The following is an 18,354-nucleotide window of genomic DNA, read 5'->3' as shown; positions in this document are numbered from 1 at the left end:
GTGCAGCCCCGGGAGGGAGCGGGTCAGTGGGAATGGTGGCGCGGGGGAGGGGAGGTTGTGTAGTCCTAGCAGGGAGAGGGGAAATGAAAGCTGGAGTTGGGGGAGACAGCTGGTACTGCAGCTCCAGGTTTTGCTCACTAGAACCGCGGGGTTGCTGTCAAATTGCATCAAGTCCTGTCTCTACAATATGCTACCGCTATAATGCTGTGAAACTGGTCCAGCCTCCCTGAAATGCTGCACTGAAGAAACTAATGCTTTTAAAGGGACACTTTCAGGTTCAAAATACTGTTTTAAAATCCGATGTCCTTATTTCCCGTCTTAGATTGTTTGTTATTTAAACTGAACTTTGTAAATACTAATGTAATGTTAACTTTTGGTGTGTTTGAATATCTGTCCTCTTGGACAAAGAAATAATACTTGTAATTACATTTTATTTCCAGTTTGTTTACTGTCTGGCTTTTCTCTGCTAGCGAGTATCGCAGTGTTTGATTGTTGAACATTGCAAATGTTCGCATCTCAACAAATTACAAAATAGGTTTAATTGATTTATTTTCTTCTCCCTTCTCCTCCACCCACCTAATACTCCGAAACTGAAATTTCAGGAAATGTTTTATTAATCTTTCTGATTTTTAGAAACTTATCTTCCTGAACTAACAGTACCCATATGTTTTTTGGTTTTTTTAAGTTAGAGAGGAAAAGTGGGAATTTTATTAAAAATAGCTCTTTCCTACTAAAGACTCTTGATGTATCTGAAAGCTTTGAAGAAAAAAAGCTTTTTTTGATAAGTGATATAATTTGCAAAAAGTAATTCACCTTGCAGTTTGTTTTTTGGTAGGGGGATGACTAATCTCTGCAGTTTCAGAGCAGGGTACAAAACACATTGCTTTTAAGCATTTTAGTTGTTTGAATACAAGTTGTCATTAGGAATGAATGACTGAGTTATAACAGGAAGGAGGCTGCTTGTGCTGTGGGCAATCTGTATTTATCATCTAGAGCTATGCAAATAACTACTTATTGTTTTGTTTTTGCTTTTTTTCTAATTCAGCTGTGGAACTGAAAATGTCAGATTTTGTTTAGGGTCCTACAAATCTTTCATTTGACTCAAAATGAAATGTTTAGTTTAGGGTTTTTTTAATTGAACCAAACTTTTGAAAGGAAAAGCAATTTCAAATTAGAAAAGTGAAACATTTTGTTTCAAAAATGTTGATGCAAAGCATTTAGCTTTTTCAGTGTTTTTATTCAAAACAATTTGAATTCAACATGAATTTGAAAAATGTTTCAGTTGAGCCAAATATGCATTTTTCACTAGGGGAAAAAAGTTTTGAACATTTTTATCCAGTCTGTTGTCACTTGTCCAGCTATTATGATGATTGAAGCAAGACGGTTTATAAAATAAAATGTTCATAGAATCATAGGACTGAAAGGGACCTTGAGAAGTCATCTAGTCCAGTGGCTCTCAACCTTTTCAGATTACTGTACTCTTACTGTATTACTCTTTCAGGAGTCTGATTTGTCTTGCATACCCCAAAGCTTCACCTCGCTTAAAAACTACTTGCTTACAAAATCAGACCTAAAAAGACACAGGTGTCACAGCACATTATTACAGAAAATTGCATACATTCTCATTTTTATCATATTAATAGGAATGTAAATAATATTTACATTTCAGTGTATAGAGAAGTATAAACAAGTCATTGTCTCTATGAAATTTTAGTTTGTACTGACTTTGCTAGTGCTTTCTATGTAACCTGTTGTAAAACCAGGCAAATACCTAGATGAGTTGATGTACCCCCCTGGAAGACCTCTCTGTACCCCAGGGTACACAGATCCCTGGTTGAGAACCACCGATCTAGTCTAGTCCCCTGTACTCATGGCAGGACTAAGTATTCTCTAGACCATCCCTGACAGACGTTTGTCTAACCTGCTCTTTGTGGCATCTCCATCATGGGAGATTTTTATCTCCCTAGGCAATTTATTCCAGTGATTAACAAATGTGCCTGTTAGGAAGTTTGTTCCTGATGTCCAACCTAAACTACCCTTGCTGCAATTTAAGCCCATTGCTTCTTGTTCTACCCTCACAGGTTAAAGAGAACAATTTTTCTCCTTCCTCCTTTTAACAACCTTTTATGTATTGTTACCATGTCCCCTCTCAGTCTTCTCTTCTCCAGACTAACCAAACCCAATTTTCTCAATCTTCCCTTATAGGTCATGTTTTCTAGATCTTTAATCAGGGCTTTGGAGCGGAGCCCAGAGCTGGAGCGTGGAGCAGCTCCGGAGCAGTGGAGCTGCAGGTTTTTGCCTGGAGCTGGAGCGGAACCAGAGCACAGCTCCAAAGCCCTGCCTTTAATTATTTTTGTTGCTCTTCTCTGGACTTTCTCCAATTTGTCCACAAATTTCCTAAAATGTAGCACCCAGAAGTGGACACAATATTCCAGCTGAGGCCTAATCAGCATGGAGTAGAGTGAAAGAATTACTTCTCATATCTTGCTTACAACACTCCTATGAATACATTCCAGAATGTTTTCTTTTTTTGCAACAGAGTTACACTGTTGTCTCATAAATATCTTGTGATCCACTATGACCCCCCAGATCCCTTTTTGCAATATTCCTTCCTAGGCTCTCATTTCCCATTTTGTATGTATGCAACTGATTGCTTCTTAAGTGGAAGCATTACATCAGATAATTAATGATTCTGAACAGTATGTCATACTACACTAACAGCATCATCATGGAGCTATTAGATAGGAGATCTACACCTCCTTATCTTTTGTGCAGGTCCATTGTGTTCTGAGCATGCCTATCAGATAGCAGGGGAACACCTAGTTTGTAAATCGTGCCAGGGCTTAGGAGTGAGTTAGGGGCTGAGTAGCTTGGTGTCACCAGGACTTAGGCAGCTTTGCACATGAGCATAGGCAGAAATTTAGGCACTGAGTAGACTTCACTAGTAGAGAAAATTTAGGTGCCTACAAGATTAGATGGTAGCAAGTGGTGGATGCCTGTTGCACTTGTTGGATTGAAGCGCCTATGTCCTCTTTGTCAATATAATCCTCTGTTTAAAAAGCCATGTTTAGTAAAAGTTACTAAATTAAACAAGATACACAATTAGGGCTAACTTAACCCCCTCACTTAAAAGATTAAATTTTTGCTCATATGAATATTTTTATGGTTGAACTGCTCTATGAAAGTACATACACACTCAACTCCTTTATTTTATTTGAGTTAAAATAAAATTTATTGAGTTAAAATTTGAGTTTTCAGCTTGCTCAAGTGGAATTCCAAGTTAGCTCCTAGATTTTAATTTCAGTATGTACAAAAGTCTTTTGGGAGAACCTATGTAAAACTAGCTCTTGAACTCAGTCTGGCAAAATTGTCATGAATGCTTACCAGACCAAGAATAAAACTTACTTGCTTTCCCCTTTCTATAATAATGGTTGTACCGAGACAAGAATTTCTTGTCCATTTAAAAAAAAAAAGTCTGAGGAGAATTTTGCACAGTTAATTGCTTTGTGGCTTTCTAACAGACCAGACTGTAGCCATAGGGAAGCAAAATTTTCATGTAGGTGCAGATTTTTAGCAACTGTATGTGGCCTGATTTTTTTTCCCAGTGATGGTGTTTACCTATGATTTCTATTAAAAATCAGCAGGAGCTCTGGATGGCTAATACCTGTGAGAATCATGCTACAGAATGGGGGGGGGGGGGGATTGGAGGCAGGGGTAGAATTCCTTCTAGAGACTGTTTTGAAAGAGGGTTTATTTTGTAGACTTCTTAAATATCCTCTTGCAATGAATGTTTGTTTCAAGATATTACATATAAGTAGATAGCACCAGGGATTTCCTTGATTTTATATGCATGTCTGGTGCTACAAAAAGTAAGTAAGCAAAAATGGATTTTCTCCATTAATAAGTGCAACATCAATATTTGTACAAAACACAGCATAAATAGTTGGGAGTATATTATTACATACATGAGATCAATAGGAATGGGCCCTGCAGAACTATTTATTGTAATGTACTAGTTGAAAGTGAAGAAGCTATTGTAAATGTACAGTGTGTTTGCTGCTTTTCTCTGGAAAACTGGCTTCCGCAGGTAATTCAGCTTCTTTACTTCATGTATGTTAGGAGTTAAATTGTTTCACTTTTTCTCTTGGGTATTAATTCTTCAAAACTGAGCTCTGGAACATTGATGTTCTGCACAGACAAACTTGCATGTCCTTAAGCTCACAAGTTCATCAAACAAATACTTCAGTATGAAATTGTCCATACTTCATCCTTTGCCCGATGGTATAGACCTTTTTTGGAGAGGGAGGTAGTTGTCAGCAAATCCACTCAGCTTTTCCTGATTGTTTAAAAAAAAACAAACTTTGAATATTTTGTTTCAATAGGAAAATTTGAGCATGTGGCTACCTGGATTTTGTTCAGACTGTTTGTTGATGTCAGAGACTAAGAAAAAAATGGTTCTGTAGTGCTCAACCAATTTTTTAAAAAGTGCACAGTATGACTTGCTGTTTTGGTTTCTGCTTTATCTAAGACTTAGATGGGGGGTGTTGAATGTACCATAAACACTACTGATTTTTTCCTGTTCAGTAGAATTTAAAGTGTGTATTAAAAATTGCCAAAATATACATTTTTCAATAGATTCAAAGACTTGCCAATGTTATGAAGTGCTTTACATTAATCACTGTAGAACAGAGACTTTCAGACTGTGGAGCCTTGTCACCTGGACCAGGGGCACACATGGGACACAAATCTCCAAACAGGCACATTTTAAAAAAAGTTTGGGAACCTCTGCTCTAGGAAGTTTAGGATCTTCTAAAAGAGTAGATGTTTTCCCAGAAGCCACAATGCTCTTTGGGGAAATTACGATAGGGCTGGGAGAGACTGACCTTAATACATTGTAGGTATATAGCAGCTTGCAAATACTTCATAGAGTGGTTGTGAGGCCTAATTAAGTAAGCAAATATCTAGTGCTTGAAAAATTCACTCCCCTGGGATGCGTAGGAAATTTTCTTGAGTGTCTAACTTTTGGAGAATCTAAGCTTTAATTTAAAATAAAATCAAATCCTATAGCCATTATGCTGAGCTGAAAACTCTCAACCAGAATCTTTAGAGTTTTATTTCTCCTTTTCAGAACCCCATGGGTAACAGTGAAACTGACAATGAGATCAATTTTTACACTCTGGCTTCTTGAGGAAAGCTCTGAGCAATAGCTTAGGTAATCACTTGAAACTATTCACTACGGGGGAGGACCCAAAATGGAGGCTGGGGAGAGGATGAATAATACATTGAGTCACCCCCCCCCCCCTTTGCAGCAGCTAGGTTTCTGGAGTATAGAAGGGCAGTGATTCTCCACCAACTTTCACAGCACATGGGGAGCTTTGGGGGGTGGTGAGAGAGAGAGAGCCAACTTCTGACTTGCAGCGGCAAAAGGTGCTGAAAAGGTTCACATTCATCAGGTAGAAGGCAATGAAAGTTAAGCACCCTCCTGTTTTGCACCTCAGTTTGGTTTTGTCCCCTAGACAGTGTAGACAAGCATCTCATATATGACTTTGGCTAGTAGGTTTAGTCCTTTATTACGGTGGTTCTCAAACTTTTGTACTGGTGACCCCCTTTACACAGGAAGCCTCTGAGTGACCCCTCCCTTTATAAATTAAACACTTTTTTATACTGAAATTTATTATAAATACTGGAGGCAAAGCAGAGTTTGGGAGTGGAAGGTGCAGCTAGTGACCCCCTGAGGGGTCACAACCCCCAGTTTGAGAACCCTTGCTCTTTTGAGTGTCTGTAGAAACCCTATATATATATATTAGGGTGGGTATGCATGCAAGGTTGTGTGTTGAAGGCTGGCGATGGATGTGAATTGCATAGTAGTATAAACATGGAGTAAGAGATTTCTGCATGGAGAAGTGGAACAGGAAAGCAGTGACAAAATGTAGGAGAGATGAGAAATTTTAAAGGAAAGAATGAAGGATACAAGACAGTGAAGGTACAACAAAAGCAAGGTAGTAGTAGTAAGTGCCTGTTCAGTAATATTTGAAAAGTACATTGTCATTAGTATTCATAAAATAACTTATTCCAAAAATTTGGTTTTTTGTATTTTACCAACAGTGTAGATGGTGACTATATTACTTGAACACCAGTGAAAATGCACTGAATAATAGAAAAATATATTTTCTGCTACTCTACCAGCCCTAGTAGTAAGTTACATATTTTAAAATGTGTGAATGGAAAGTTGATTGGCAGTGTTACAATTAAATACAGTACACAACTGTTTAATTTCTATATATTGTAGAGGATATGACTTTGGGTGCATCACTCTGGAGAAGCATGGTGGGACAGGATATATGGGGTGTGTGTGGGGGGTCATGCTAAGATGTCAGGTGAATTTTTTTTCTAGTCCTGTAAATGTTATCACCCATTTTCCAGGTGGAGTAATTGAGACAGATTAAATGATTGTCATGTCCTTCTCTCCCTCCCCCCCCGACCCCTCACCAAGTCAACCGCAGAAGCAGGATTAGAACATAGGGCCACATTTTCAGCTGGTGAAAACTGTTATAGCTCCTTTTATTTTGAAGGCTCTGTGCCCAGGTACACCAATTGAAGATCTGGCCCCAGGCATCTCAACTACTAGACCCACATTTATGCCACAGGATCCAAGTGCATTCTAGGCACTTAACTTTTCTGAGCCTTTATTTCTTCATTTGCAAAATGGGGATAATGGCACTAATCTTGCCGGGTACTGAGGCTTAATTCATTAATATCTGTAAATGTTTGAGCAGTGGTGCTATCGAAGAGCAACTTTTAATGTACTAGTTATACAACCTTTTGGCCTGGCGCAATCCCCAGAGAAATGACCGCAAGTGCAAGTTCATTTAAACAAAACAAAGGGTCTCTTTAGCACTGGAAAAAAGTAAACAGGCAACTAGTGTTGCTGTTGCATGCATGCATTTTTCTCCAAAAACACACAACCTGACTTACTCACAAATTACTTCATGAGCCATTTCCATTTGGGAGAAGTTACATACTTTGGGGTGCTGTCTGCATGCAAATATGCTCCCTTACACTGCAAGTACAGTAACTGTTACAATAGAGGGTACCACATAGGAAAAAGCATCTCTGAGATAAGGTTATTCTAATAAAGGCTAAATTAAGTTTGAGGAAAATTGGTTCATAATATTTTGAAATATGTCAACATATTTGAATTAGAAATAAATAAATAGGATTATTTGTGTCTCATCTGAGAGCGAACAGGCATTTGGGCACCACTGTTTTAACTGTGGGGTGTATCCCCTTAGGCAGCTTGGAGAAATGTCCAGGGGGTGGGGAGGGAGCACTGCTCTTGTCCTGGCCCTGCCCCCACCCCCATCTGCAGCTCGGGCTCCCAGCCACGGCCCTGCTCCCAGCCACAGATCCAGCTGCAGCTCTAGCCTTGGCTCACAGCTTTGCTCCTGACCACAGCTTCCAAGGGGGAAGCTCAGACAGGTTCCATTATGGGTAAGGGGCAGGGGCTCAATGGAAAAAGTTTGGGGATCACTACATTAGAACATTGGGAAGTCTCTATCACTGGGGCACTCCACTTTAAAATCAACTGCTCATAGCTTCAGAATTACTGAACCAATTTCCTTCACATTTTGACTTGTTTTGTACATCATGAAGTACATCTACACTTCAAGCTGGGAATCAGACTCCCCTCTCTGAGACATACCTGTGATAGGTCTGTAGCCTCTGCACCACGGTGGGCTAGTTGCCCTTAATATGTGCCTACTGTCTTGGATAGATATGTTGGGTGAGTAACCCCTCCTGTTGCTTGCACAGCTATGGCTACACTCTATTTTTAGCGCACTAGCTCCATCGGGTTAGGACAGATGTGTCCTCAAGATGGGAATCACACCCCAGTTTGAAGTGTAGATGTAGTGGTGCAGCAGCACCACTAAAGTTTGACTTTTTGAAGTCTTCCAAAATCAACATGCTCAGTTGGATTCCTTTGAAATTTGGTGTGCCTTAGGAGGATGCAGAGTAAGAATAGTGATCCAAATATGGGGTCACTTGATCTAGGGGTTGTGGAGATACAAACAGCCAAAATTGCCATTTTTCAAAAAAATTTCTAGGTGAGTATTTTTGTGCAGAGCTAGAGATCTGGGGGTCAAAATGTCTGTTGAATTTTACCCAAGGTAGCACATGACACCCACTAAATCTTTGGGTTACTCAAATTGAGAACAATATTTAAGAAAGTACTTTTTTTATAGTGCACATGCACAAATACAGGAGAAAAAAGGCTAGTGCTTCTCTTCTCACCATTTTATGTGCTTTAAAGCTTGACTCCTGTAAGCGCTCTAAAATCCAAGCGATTGCTTTAAAATTTGGTGTGCCTCAGGGTGCAGGGTATCATTAGTGATCCAAGTATGGGGTCATTTGGATTCCTGAGTTAAAGGCATTCCCCCTCCTCCCCCCACCCCGCCCCCAAAGTTTTCCTCCTTCTGCCTTGTGTTGTACTGTTAAACTGAAAGGCACTAATGACTGGATGAGATCAAACTATTGCTGTGATCTAGGCCAAACTCAGTTGGTTAGTGTGTGTGTGTGGGGTTTATTTTAAACCCAGGGCAGTGCATGGCACTCACTAAGTCTCTGGGGGATCCACCTGTGAATGGTTTTTAAAGAATTTTTTCACTTGCACAGATGTGCAGTCTGGAAGGATTACAGTGCAAATGCTCCAGTCAAGAAAAAAAACAAGAGGGTTTCTACAGAGCCATTTCATGCTTCCCTTGGAAGTACAAGGGAATGTGCCAATGCAATTTCCCCCGGTGAACAACCTGCCACTGATGTTTCTAGTTCAGGCCTTTGTATAGCTGTGCAATAAAGGCTTAACAACTCATGTGGCTTGCTGCAAGTTGTCTATTATATCATGTGTGTTTATTTTGTGGGGAGGTTGACTGTGAAGACAGCAGAATAGTCTAACCAAAATTTTTGTTGGCTGGGGAAAAGCCAGAGACAAATATCTGTGTATGACAGACAAAAGAATGGGGACAGGGAGAGGAGTTGTGGCTGCAGAGAAGGGCAGGAAATGAGGATGGGTGGTAGGCAAGCCTTGAACTGGTTGTTTGGGAAAACCTGTATTTTACTAGCCCCGGGGAGGGGCAGGGTCAAGGGCAGCAAGTGGCTACTTTCTGATCTTGGGGCAGATCTGTGTGGGGGGGTTTTTTGTTTTTCCTCTCCAAGACACATAGCATGGAAGCTTGGAACTGAAGCACAGGCACCTGGACTTCTGAGGGTGAATAAATGTGCGTGCTGCCAGGCTTCCTACTGCATAGATTCTGGGCGATTCCTGGATCATGATGTTGCAGAAGTTTGAATGAGAGCAAGGAGTACACCATAACAGGGGATTGCTGATTTTGGTGGAGAGAGATGGCTTGTGTCGGCATCAAGTCTTGCCCACTCTATAGCATCTAGCTGGTGATGAAGAGGTGGTGATCTGTTGGACATTGTGGTGGTTTACTTGGATGGAAATGATCTGGACCATATTCCTGGTGTACATGTCGGACAAAGTATGAAAAGATTTGGACCACATCAGAGATTGGTGTCTGAGAGCTGTGAAAGTTTTTTTCCCTCTATCTGAGCATCTGACTAATGACTACGGGGCAATGTGAAAGCTAGTAGTAAGTGTTGGAAGAACATTAATTGGGAAATTGGAGGGTTCATGGATGACTGGAAAATGTGTACTGTTTGCCATAGAAACATTACAAGCTCTGTCGCCTCGCTGTTTCTTGGAGATAAGGTACATCCGTTGGACTGGGATCAGAGGATCTTTTTCTCAGACATAAGGTTTTTGTTCCTAAATACAGACAGTTTTATCTCTTGTGTGGCAGTGCCCAGCACTTCACCTTCCAATTCTTCTGAAACATGGCCAGGAATGCCAGTCCACTAGAACAGATCTTCCCTCCAGTACTCCAGGGGAGCCATGCTGTTGGGGGTAGAGGTTAGAGGTGGGAAGTAACAGCAATAGAAATGTTGGGATATCCGGGAGTATCCCTGCTTGTTTGTGAGGGCCAGGGTGCAGTAGTGGGAAGGGGGCCAGGTTGGAGGGGGAAATGCAGTGAATGGGTCAGTGGTATGGTTGTGGATGTGTCAAAGCGGGGCTGGTGGGGCCTTTGTGGCTGGGGTGGTTAGGCCTTGCTGGCTTGATATGTACAACTGCCTAAATGACTATTAATTCCTACCAACAACTTATCTTTGCCTGTTCAAAAAGCTAAAATTCTTTGTCAATAAACTACGTTAATGCAGAGTGAAGATTACTTGGTGGTATGTCATATCCTTGCAGAATGCTAGTTGAGCAAAACTCAAATTTCTGAAACATGAAATGTACAGTTAAGGTGCCCATGCAACCTTAACTCTGCTGACTTTTAGCAGTGTACCAATATACTCCGTTAATAACTTTATTCTGCAAACCCCACAGTTTCTCTTCCCCTCTTTTTTACAACACATTCACTCTCACCCACAGGATTCCATCTAACACTATTAAAGGTTTGTTTAAAAGTTGTCTATGCCACCTTCCCTCTATTCTCTTTGAGCAATACCTCATGCTGGCCTGTGGCACTATAAAATTCAGGAGGTTCCAGATCTTGGCATAGGCTCACACACTTGGTCAACTCCCCAGAAAGAATACCACACATGTACAATTTAAGAATTGCTTCACAGCCTTTTATACCTCTTACACAGGATAACATCTCAACCTACACTCTACTTAGCCATCGTAAGAATCATTTCATATTCCACCTCACTGCTGACGATACCTCTTGTAATAACTTACATAATTCTGCATAGAAATTATTCATAATGCCTGCTGAAGTATGCACCTCTTCCCAGTCTTCACATAAAGGAGCAAGATACAGATCTCTTCATGCATGATCAGAGCTCTGTCACGCACCTCAAAGTATTTCACACATTCAGCAAACAGGCCCAACTACTGCTTCCACCAGTTAGTATATGTACACCTAACACACTGACTGCAGCTGGAGTGTATGCAAATAATTCCAATTGGCTATTGCCAGCTCCAGGGGAACAGAGAGAAGGTGGTGTGGGCATTTTCTTCTCCCTCCACCCCCCCCTTTCTATTCTTAAAAAAAAGATTCCTAGGACATTCTAGAAAAAGATGCTGACTGTTAGACCATTATTACCATGTGTGAAATATTAGTCAGTCTTGGTTAAGCAGCTGTGTCTTAATTAGACTTAAGGTCTTCAAAATACACTTAAAAGCTATTTCTATGCACTGGTCTCTTAAGACAGTTGAATATTGCCTTTGAACGTATTTAAATCCTTTAATTACTATGAGTTATCCTGTCTTTTGTTTGGCTTCCCTTGTGAAAGGGTTGGATTATTTTTGGGATACAGGAATGTAAATGGAGTTCAGTATGGAACATCTAGTTGGGGGGGGGGTGTGTTTTCTTCTCCCTCTTCCCCCCCTCCCCCACCATGGTGTATGGGAATTTAGTTTTGCAAATCCCTGTAACTTCTATTGAAGTCGAATGGTTCTGAAATAATAGTTTCATAACTGGAGCCTTTGTCTGCAATGTCTGTCTAGAAAATATCTAAGAATGTCCAAAACATTGTTTGCACTTCTTCCCCACCTCTCCTCCCCTTTCCCCTCTGTGTTCAGTCTGCACCTTTCACTATTTAATAGGGCAACTCAAATGGCTGCTTAATATATCACTGTTTTACATCTGAAGGTTATTGTGTTCTGTGTAGCACTATATTTTATTTTTGTTTCTACTTAAAATACTATCTTGGAGGCTGAAAATTCTTTTTGCAGCTACTTAAACAAAATAGTTTAATCAATGTCTGGACTGAGACAATAATTCTGCCATTCCAATTAACAGGCTGAAGAATAATGGCTACCTTCAACGCACTGATTACTGGCATTGCTGTTGCCAGTTTTACCATATTTCAGCTTCTGTTCCATGTTCTAAGTTCTTGGGCATCAACAAGAATAACTCCTGCTTTTAATAATCTCAGCCAAAAAAGGAAGATTGAATGGAATTCAAGGTAAAGTGTTTAAAATGAAATACAAATGATGAATTGATTCAGAAATTTAGCAGTTTTTAAGCTCCCAAATATATAACCGCATATAACTGAGGATGTAAAAAGTATGAAAATACATGTTAAACCAAAAATTTCTATGGCACCTGACAGATTCTGAATTCAGGCTTCTGGGTTTGTTTGAACAGATGACATTACAAATGCTCCTGTAGATCATAAATGCCTTTTAAAAGAATACAGGATGAAGTTTGAATTAAAAGTTTAAAAAGCAATGAAAGGCTAAGGTGAGAAGCAATATTTAATGAATTTAGAATGTTTCTTCATTGTAATGCAGTTTAGAAAAGGGAAGAGACTAGAAGGTCTTTTTTTTCTTTCCTCCCTGCATCTCCCAAAACATATGAGAAGATCTAAGCAAAATTTCCTCCAGTTTACTGTAAATGCTGGATTACATCTGGCTTTAAGGAGTTCAAAGAAGGAATGTGTATGTAAGAGGTCATCTTTCTTTGAATAGTGTCCATCTTATGGGTGCTGTGCTTCATGTGCATGTAACCCTTCTGCCGGTCAGTGTTGGCAGCAACAAGGGCCAGGTTTAGTATCTAGGGGTTCCTTTTTAAATAACACAATGCAAAACAAGCTTGAGCCCCACCCAGGGACCTGGGACAATTACATACCACCTCCCCCCCCCCCCGGGTGCCTCTAAGAGGCAATGCTTTCCCTGTCGCAAGCACAGAGTCTGAGTGTAGCAAAAGCCTTTTAATAAAGGAGGAAAACAATGTTCATTATGTTGGGGAAACACCACAAACAGGATTCATAACACAAACCATGTGCAAAAGACCCACCCCCAAGTAAGTTTGACAGTGTCCTTTTCCCCTCAGGGTCTTAAGTCCAGCAACCCAAAAGTCACCCCACCCACAGTTTCTGTCCTTGGTCAGTGCAGCTCCAGAGTTCACCTCCCAGCCTGGGTGGAAGTAGGGGGAGGTTTGGGGGCATCTTACATGCTCCACTCCTTGGGTCGACAGCCAATTGCCACAACTCTCCATGGGATTCTGCTGCAGTCTTCACTACCTGCTGGCTGCTCACCAATATGTCTTCAGCCCCCTCCCCTCACACTTAACAGCTAAAATCACTGAGAGCTATGTTAGTAGGGCAGCCTCAGTGCTGGTGCACTCAACCACTAGTTCAAAGTAGGTCTAATGTTTATACCTAGGTATCAGTGATTTCAGCTCTGCAGCATGTAACAAGACTCCTTATGGAGTCAAAATTAGCTCTGTTACACAGTGGGGAGAGGAGGGGGTCAAAGTGGTGTTTGTACCTGGTAGTGTGGGCCCCAAATACTTATTGCCAGCCTCTCTCAATTCACTGGGCTTTGGAACCCATGTCCCTTGCCTAGCGAGTGCTACTTAGTTGAGGGCGAGTCCCTCCACCATAAAATGCCAAGTACAGTTCTACTATCCTTGATTCACATAACCAGGATAACAACACTTTATTACTCCTGCCCCTATAACAAAGACTGAGAATCGCACAGAAGCCAAAGTGACCATTTGAGCAAGCAGTCCCATCATGCTAGGCAGAGTGGGTGTGCCCAGGCAAACGAGATCAGCCCCTGAAGTCCTTTTCCACAGCTCACCACCAGATGTCAGGGTAGAGCTCATTCTGACTCTGCTTACATGCACATATGCCTTCGATTGGAAATTTCCATTCGACTTGTCAATGCACCCTACATGACCTCATGCTCCACACTGAGGCTACATCAAGCTGGACAGGTGAATCACCCTTAGTTCCTTTTCATCCACCTTAGCCTGAGATGGAGCTCTAGCATGTCCACCTTGAGTGTGCCTCATTTATTAAAATTTTATTGTCTTAACTTAGTATAGCTGTCTAGTTTTTACATTTTTTTCCTCCTTCCTTTCAGGAGGTTTGCTTTCCTGGGGAGGGCACGTCCACCTCTTTTTAAATGGTGCCTCATTTGTCAGTAGACCATCCCGGCTAGCAATGACCACTCCAAGTGTGTTTACTGCCTGGAAGACTTGTATGTCCCACTGGAGCGTAACTTCTGTTTCACCCTTAAATTCAGGGTGAGGAAGAACTGGAAGATCAAGCTGAGGCTTATGATGGCATGTTCTCTTTTCTCTGCTTCAGAGGCAGGTCAGGAGACTTCCCCCTCTAGTACATCAGTCTCCAGACACATCCAGTGTCCTGTCAACCTCAGTTCATCACTCCCCCAGAAAAGGGAAGGCTTCTGAGACCTCCAGAAGCCCCAGGAAGAGGAACTCCAACTCACCTTGCAGGGAGTCTCTTCCTAAAAGATCTCGATCTCCCACTGGGTCAATGGTCTCAGGATCATCAACCTCTCTGCCCAGTACCATTCAGGCTACCCTGGCAGTACCAGTGGAGCCAGGAAACTCCATAGCTCTTCTAAGAGCAAACTCAGCTCCAAGCAAGCTTTAGTACCATGTGGGCATGTCAGAGATGGCAAGGAGAGACATTCCTCCAGCTGTACTACTGTACACAACCCTACCTCCTGTACTGCCCCATGACAGGTCCTTTGGTATACTGTAAGTTGAAGCATCTGCCTCTGTCTGTGTCCTTGTCAGAGCAATCCAAACCCTTGGTACTGTCCACTTAGAGAGCGATCATCACATTGGTACCAATGCTTTATTTGGTACCTCAAAAAGATAGGTACTTGAAGGAGTTGACTGTAGCAGAGGAACAGGAGTTGCTGCTGATCATGGGCACCAAATGCCTTTTGGCACCGAGACCCGCTTGTCACCAGTACTGCCTGACTCCTTGCACCGTTTTCAGCTGGAACTCTTCCTCCTCATAGTTCAATGGAAGATGAAGGGGACCTCCAATGAGTCCAGTCAGCCTCTCCTATTTCGGTGTAGGGCTCTCCCACCCACCTTCATAGGAACCCATTCCATGTTAGTCATAGAGACAAGCAGGAAGCCTGGGAAGGTCACTCCAAATGGTGGGGACAATCCTGGATGCCACCTCCTCTCCCATATGGAGCCCCACAATGGCCATATTGGGATCCCTGGACTGCCTGCAAACAGCAATTTTATGGGGCTCTGAGCCTAGCCCACTGGGATGATAGGGAGACACAATCTTTACCACCTCAAACCATTCCCTAGCAGGAAAAGACGGAACACAAAGCTAGGACAGATAAGGAGACCACCCCTCAAAAGTACCATAAGAACAGCTATACTGGGTCAGACCAAAGGTCAGTATCCTGTCTTCCAACAGTGGCCAATGCCAGGTGCTTCAGAGGGAATGAACAGAAGAGGTAATCATCAAGTGATCTGTTCCCCTTTCCTAGCTTCTGGCAAACAGAGGTTAGGGACATCATCCCCAGTCCATCCTGGCTAATAGCCATGAATGGACCTATCCTCCATGAATTTATCTAGTTCCTTTTTGAACACTGTTATAGTCTTGGCCTTCACTACGTTCTCTGGCCAGGAGATCCACAGGTTGACTGTACATTGTGTGAAGAAATATATCCTTTTGTTTGTTTTGAACCTGCTGCCTATTAATTTCATTTGGTGATCTCTAGTTCTTGTGTAATGAGAAGAGTAAATAACACTTTCTTATTTACTTTCTCCACACCAGTCATGATTTTATAGATCTCTATCATATCCCCCCTTAGTCGTTTCTTTTCCAAGCTGAAGTCCCAGTCTTATTAATCTCTCCTCATATCGAAGCTGTCCTATAACCCTAATTTTTGTTGTCCTTTTCTCAGTCTTTTCCAATTCCAATACATCTTTTCTGAGAAGGGGTGACCACAACCACATCTGCAAGTGGTATTCAAGATGTGGGCATACCATGGATTTCTATAGAGACAATAGATATTTTCTGTTTTATTATCAATCCTTTTCTTAATTATTACCAACATTCTGGTCACTTTTTTTGACTGCTGCTGCACATTGAGCAGATGTTTTCAGAGAACTAGCCACAATGACTCAAAGATCTTTCTTGAGTGGTTACAGCTAATTTAAACCCCATCATTTTATATGTATACTTGGGATTATGTTTTCCAGTGTGCATTACTTTGCATTTTTTAACACTGAATTTCATCTGCCATTTTGTTGCCTAGTCACCCAGTTTTGTGAGATCTCTTTATAACTTTTCAGTCTACTCAAGATAGTTAAGTCCAAAGCAGTCTTGTGTCACTGGCAAATTTTGCCACCTCACTGTTTACCCCTTTTTCCAGATAATTTATGAATATGTTGAATAGGACTGGTCCCAGTATAGACCCTTGGGGGACACCGCTATTTACCTCTCTCCATTCTGAAAACTGACCATTTATTCCTGCCCTTTTGTTTCCTTTCTTTTAATCAGCACTCACCAGATGAAGTGGTAATGCCCTCTCCTCCATCAATGGCTGATGAATTTAGACATTCCAAGATGTCATTTAAATGAGTGGCAGACTCCCTTCAGATACTACTAGTCTGAATTTTTTTCTTTTGATATCCTCTTCACAATTCCTGTTCTTCAATACTGGTCCTCCAAGGTACACAATTTTTTCCTCCATGTGTTCTGGTTTTTTGCCTCGGAGTTTGATCTTGTCTTCCAGTTGCCATAATTTTTCTCTTCACCATGGTGTTCTTCAGTCTGACTTTTCTGCTTTCCTGATCTACCTTGTCAATTATCTATAATCCTTCTTGGTCAATATTGTATGAGAATCTAAGGTTATGCATTATCATAAAACGTAATATAACTCCTCCTGTTTCATCTCTCAGTACTACACTAATTAATGCTTCCAGTAACAAGGTGAACAAAACTGATTATAGTGTGTATCCTTGCCTCACTCCTATGGTTGTCCTGATCCACTCTGCTTCGTGTCTACTCTTACTGCACTCATCAACTTGCTGTAGACGTTTTCTTTGAGATGCCATGTATTCTCATAAGTTGCCATAACTGTTTCTGCCAAGTGCTGTCAAAAGCCTGTTTTGAAGTCTATACAGTTGTTAGCACACAACCAAACCTGTTACATGTACCTCTTATATCTATCATATCACAAATAACGGATATACTGTACATTGTCCTGGTCTAAATCTGGCCTGTTCCTCTGCAAGTGCCATTTCCGCACACCTATTTGATCTCTGCAATATCTTGGTGAATGCTTTTACCAGCACAGTTGATAAGCTGAGTCCTCTGTAGTTCTTGCCTTCACTTTTTTTTAATAGATTGGTACTACTGTCGCTTTCCCCCATTCACTCGGCCCTTGTTCTTGTTTGTAAATCTTGTTGAATAGCTTGTGCATTGCCTTTACCAAGTGTTCCTTGCTTGCAGCAGCTTTTGGTTATGTTGTTGCTTTCCTGGCTCCTTTTTTCTTTGCAACTTTCCATTGGGATCCTTACTTCTAAGGATTCCAGCATTTGCTCTCCCTCATTTGTGCTGGGAAGCTTGTTCAAGACCATTTCATCTTCTGTGTTCTAGACATTGTATGTCTCTTCAAAATATTTTTTCATGGTTTGTTCTTTGCTTGTTAATCCTCAATTATGTCTCCACACTTCTTTTACCACTGACCTCTGCAGTTCATATGTCTTACACAGTTCTTATCTTGCAATACAACCCTTGTGTTGCATTTCTTTGTGTAGTCTTCTGCTTCTTTACACTGTTCGCTTATCCAGTTGTTCCTATCAGTCTTTGCTTCCTGTTTTATGTCTAGTCAGCCTATTGTACTGAGCTTTTAAACTCTCTATCCTCCTTTTTATTCTCCTTCAGCTTCCTACACTTGTCACTCAGTTGCAGCATCTAATCCATTTTCCACCTTTTTTTCTTCATTTTGGCCTTGTAGTCCAACATTTGTTCAGCCACTCTTGTAATCCCATTATTTTTACTGTTCCATGTCTCTTCATGTTCATTTATTCTTTCACCAGATGTATGATGATTTTCTGCATGGCTCTTCTGTATCCTTTCCTCATACCTGTCTTTCAATTTGTCCACATCTTAATTCTTGGCACTTTTTCATCCCAATTGATGCCAGCACTAACTTATGATCAACTGCAAATGATCTGCACAACAATTGTTTTCCACCTGTGATTCACAAGTACAAAGTCCATCATGTTCTTTAATTACCTATCGGGTGATTGTTACACTGTCTGGAGTGGCTCACAACCATGAGTGCCAACCTCAGGGCAGACTTTCAAGAAACAGGGCAAAGGCCCCAAATTGGGAGAAATCTATAATTGGATTTCACCAATCCAGTAACACATGTGAACTCCTAAAGCACTATAACCACCTTACAGAGTCAATGTCTCCTTGGGCCTTCCAGTCTATCTTGCCACCCAGGCAAGAAGACCTTAGTGATAGTTGGTTGCTGTAAAC

General features: G+C 41.3%; 1 protein-coding gene across 2 annotated transcripts in view; it reads left to right on the top strand.

Moving 5' to 3' along the window:
• TLCD4 (TLC domain containing 4) overlaps nt 1-18,354 on the top strand; it is a 50,131-nt gene that overhangs the window by 563 nt on the left and 31,214 nt on the right. Inside the window, exons 1-2 of one of the 2 annotated variants that reach the window (XM_073356990.2) lie at nt 8,528-9,650; nt 11,868-12,033. In XM_073356990.2, coding sequence (XP_073213091.1) covers nt 11,879-12,033 — 155 coding nt within the window. In that variant the 5' untranslated portion in view covers nt 8,528-9,650; nt 11,868-11,878. Of the gene's footprint in view, nt 1-8,527; nt 9,651-11,867; nt 12,034-18,354 lie in introns of those variants that run through there. The other variant, XM_073356988.2, reaches the window with a different exon arrangement.

Source organism: Lepidochelys kempii, chromosome 8 (assembly GCF_965140285.1).
Source record: "Lepidochelys kempii isolate rLepKem1 chromosome 8, rLepKem1.hap1, whole genome shotgun sequence".
In the NCBI taxonomy this organism is placed as follows: domain Eukaryota; kingdom Metazoa; phylum Chordata; order Testudines; family Cheloniidae; genus Lepidochelys; species Lepidochelys kempii.
Note: the sequence above shows the minus strand (reverse complement) of the source record. Positions and strands in the feature narration are given on the sequence as shown.